This window comes from Buceros rhinoceros, unplaced genomic scaffold, assembly GCF_000710305.1.
Source record: "Buceros rhinoceros silvestris isolate BGI_N320 unplaced genomic scaffold, ASM71030v1 scaffold5156, whole genome shotgun sequence".
NCBI classification, from domain to species: domain Eukaryota; kingdom Metazoa; phylum Chordata; class Aves; order Bucerotiformes; family Bucerotidae; genus Buceros; species Buceros rhinoceros.
In genome coordinates, this window is record NW_010416778.1 from 38,958 (window position 1) to 39,190 (window position 233).

The 233-nt window shown below is 68.2% G+C and overlaps 1 protein-coding gene across 1 annotated transcript in view; it reads right to left on the bottom strand.

The window, feature by feature from the left end:
- KRTCAP3 (keratinocyte associated protein 3) overlaps positions 1-81 on the bottom strand; it is a gene marked incomplete at its 5' end in the record, with an annotated part of 1,066 nt that extends 985 nt beyond the window's left edge. The window contains one exon of the mRNA XM_010137923.1: positions 1-81. This exon is cut by the window's left edge and continues 1 nt beyond it. Coding sequence (XP_010136225.1) covers positions 1-81 — 81 coding nt within the window.
- Between the last annotated feature and the right edge of the window lie 152 nt (positions 82-233).

Consider the following 233-nt stretch of genomic DNA (forward strand, 5'->3'; position numbering starts at 1 on the left):
GGCGATGGCCAGCGCCAGCCCCACGCTGCACGCCGTGGACAGCAGGCAGTTCAACAGGGACACGCTCAGCAAGGTCCAGTGCTGGCAGGCAGCGAGGAGGACCCGTCAGAGCGGGGCTGGGCAGAGCTGGAGGGTGCCACAGTTGTGCAGGCACAAGGACTCTGCTCTGCGGCGAGTGCGAACCTCCTCCTGTCCCTTCTGACACGGCTCGGCCCGGTGCTCGCACCAGCCTC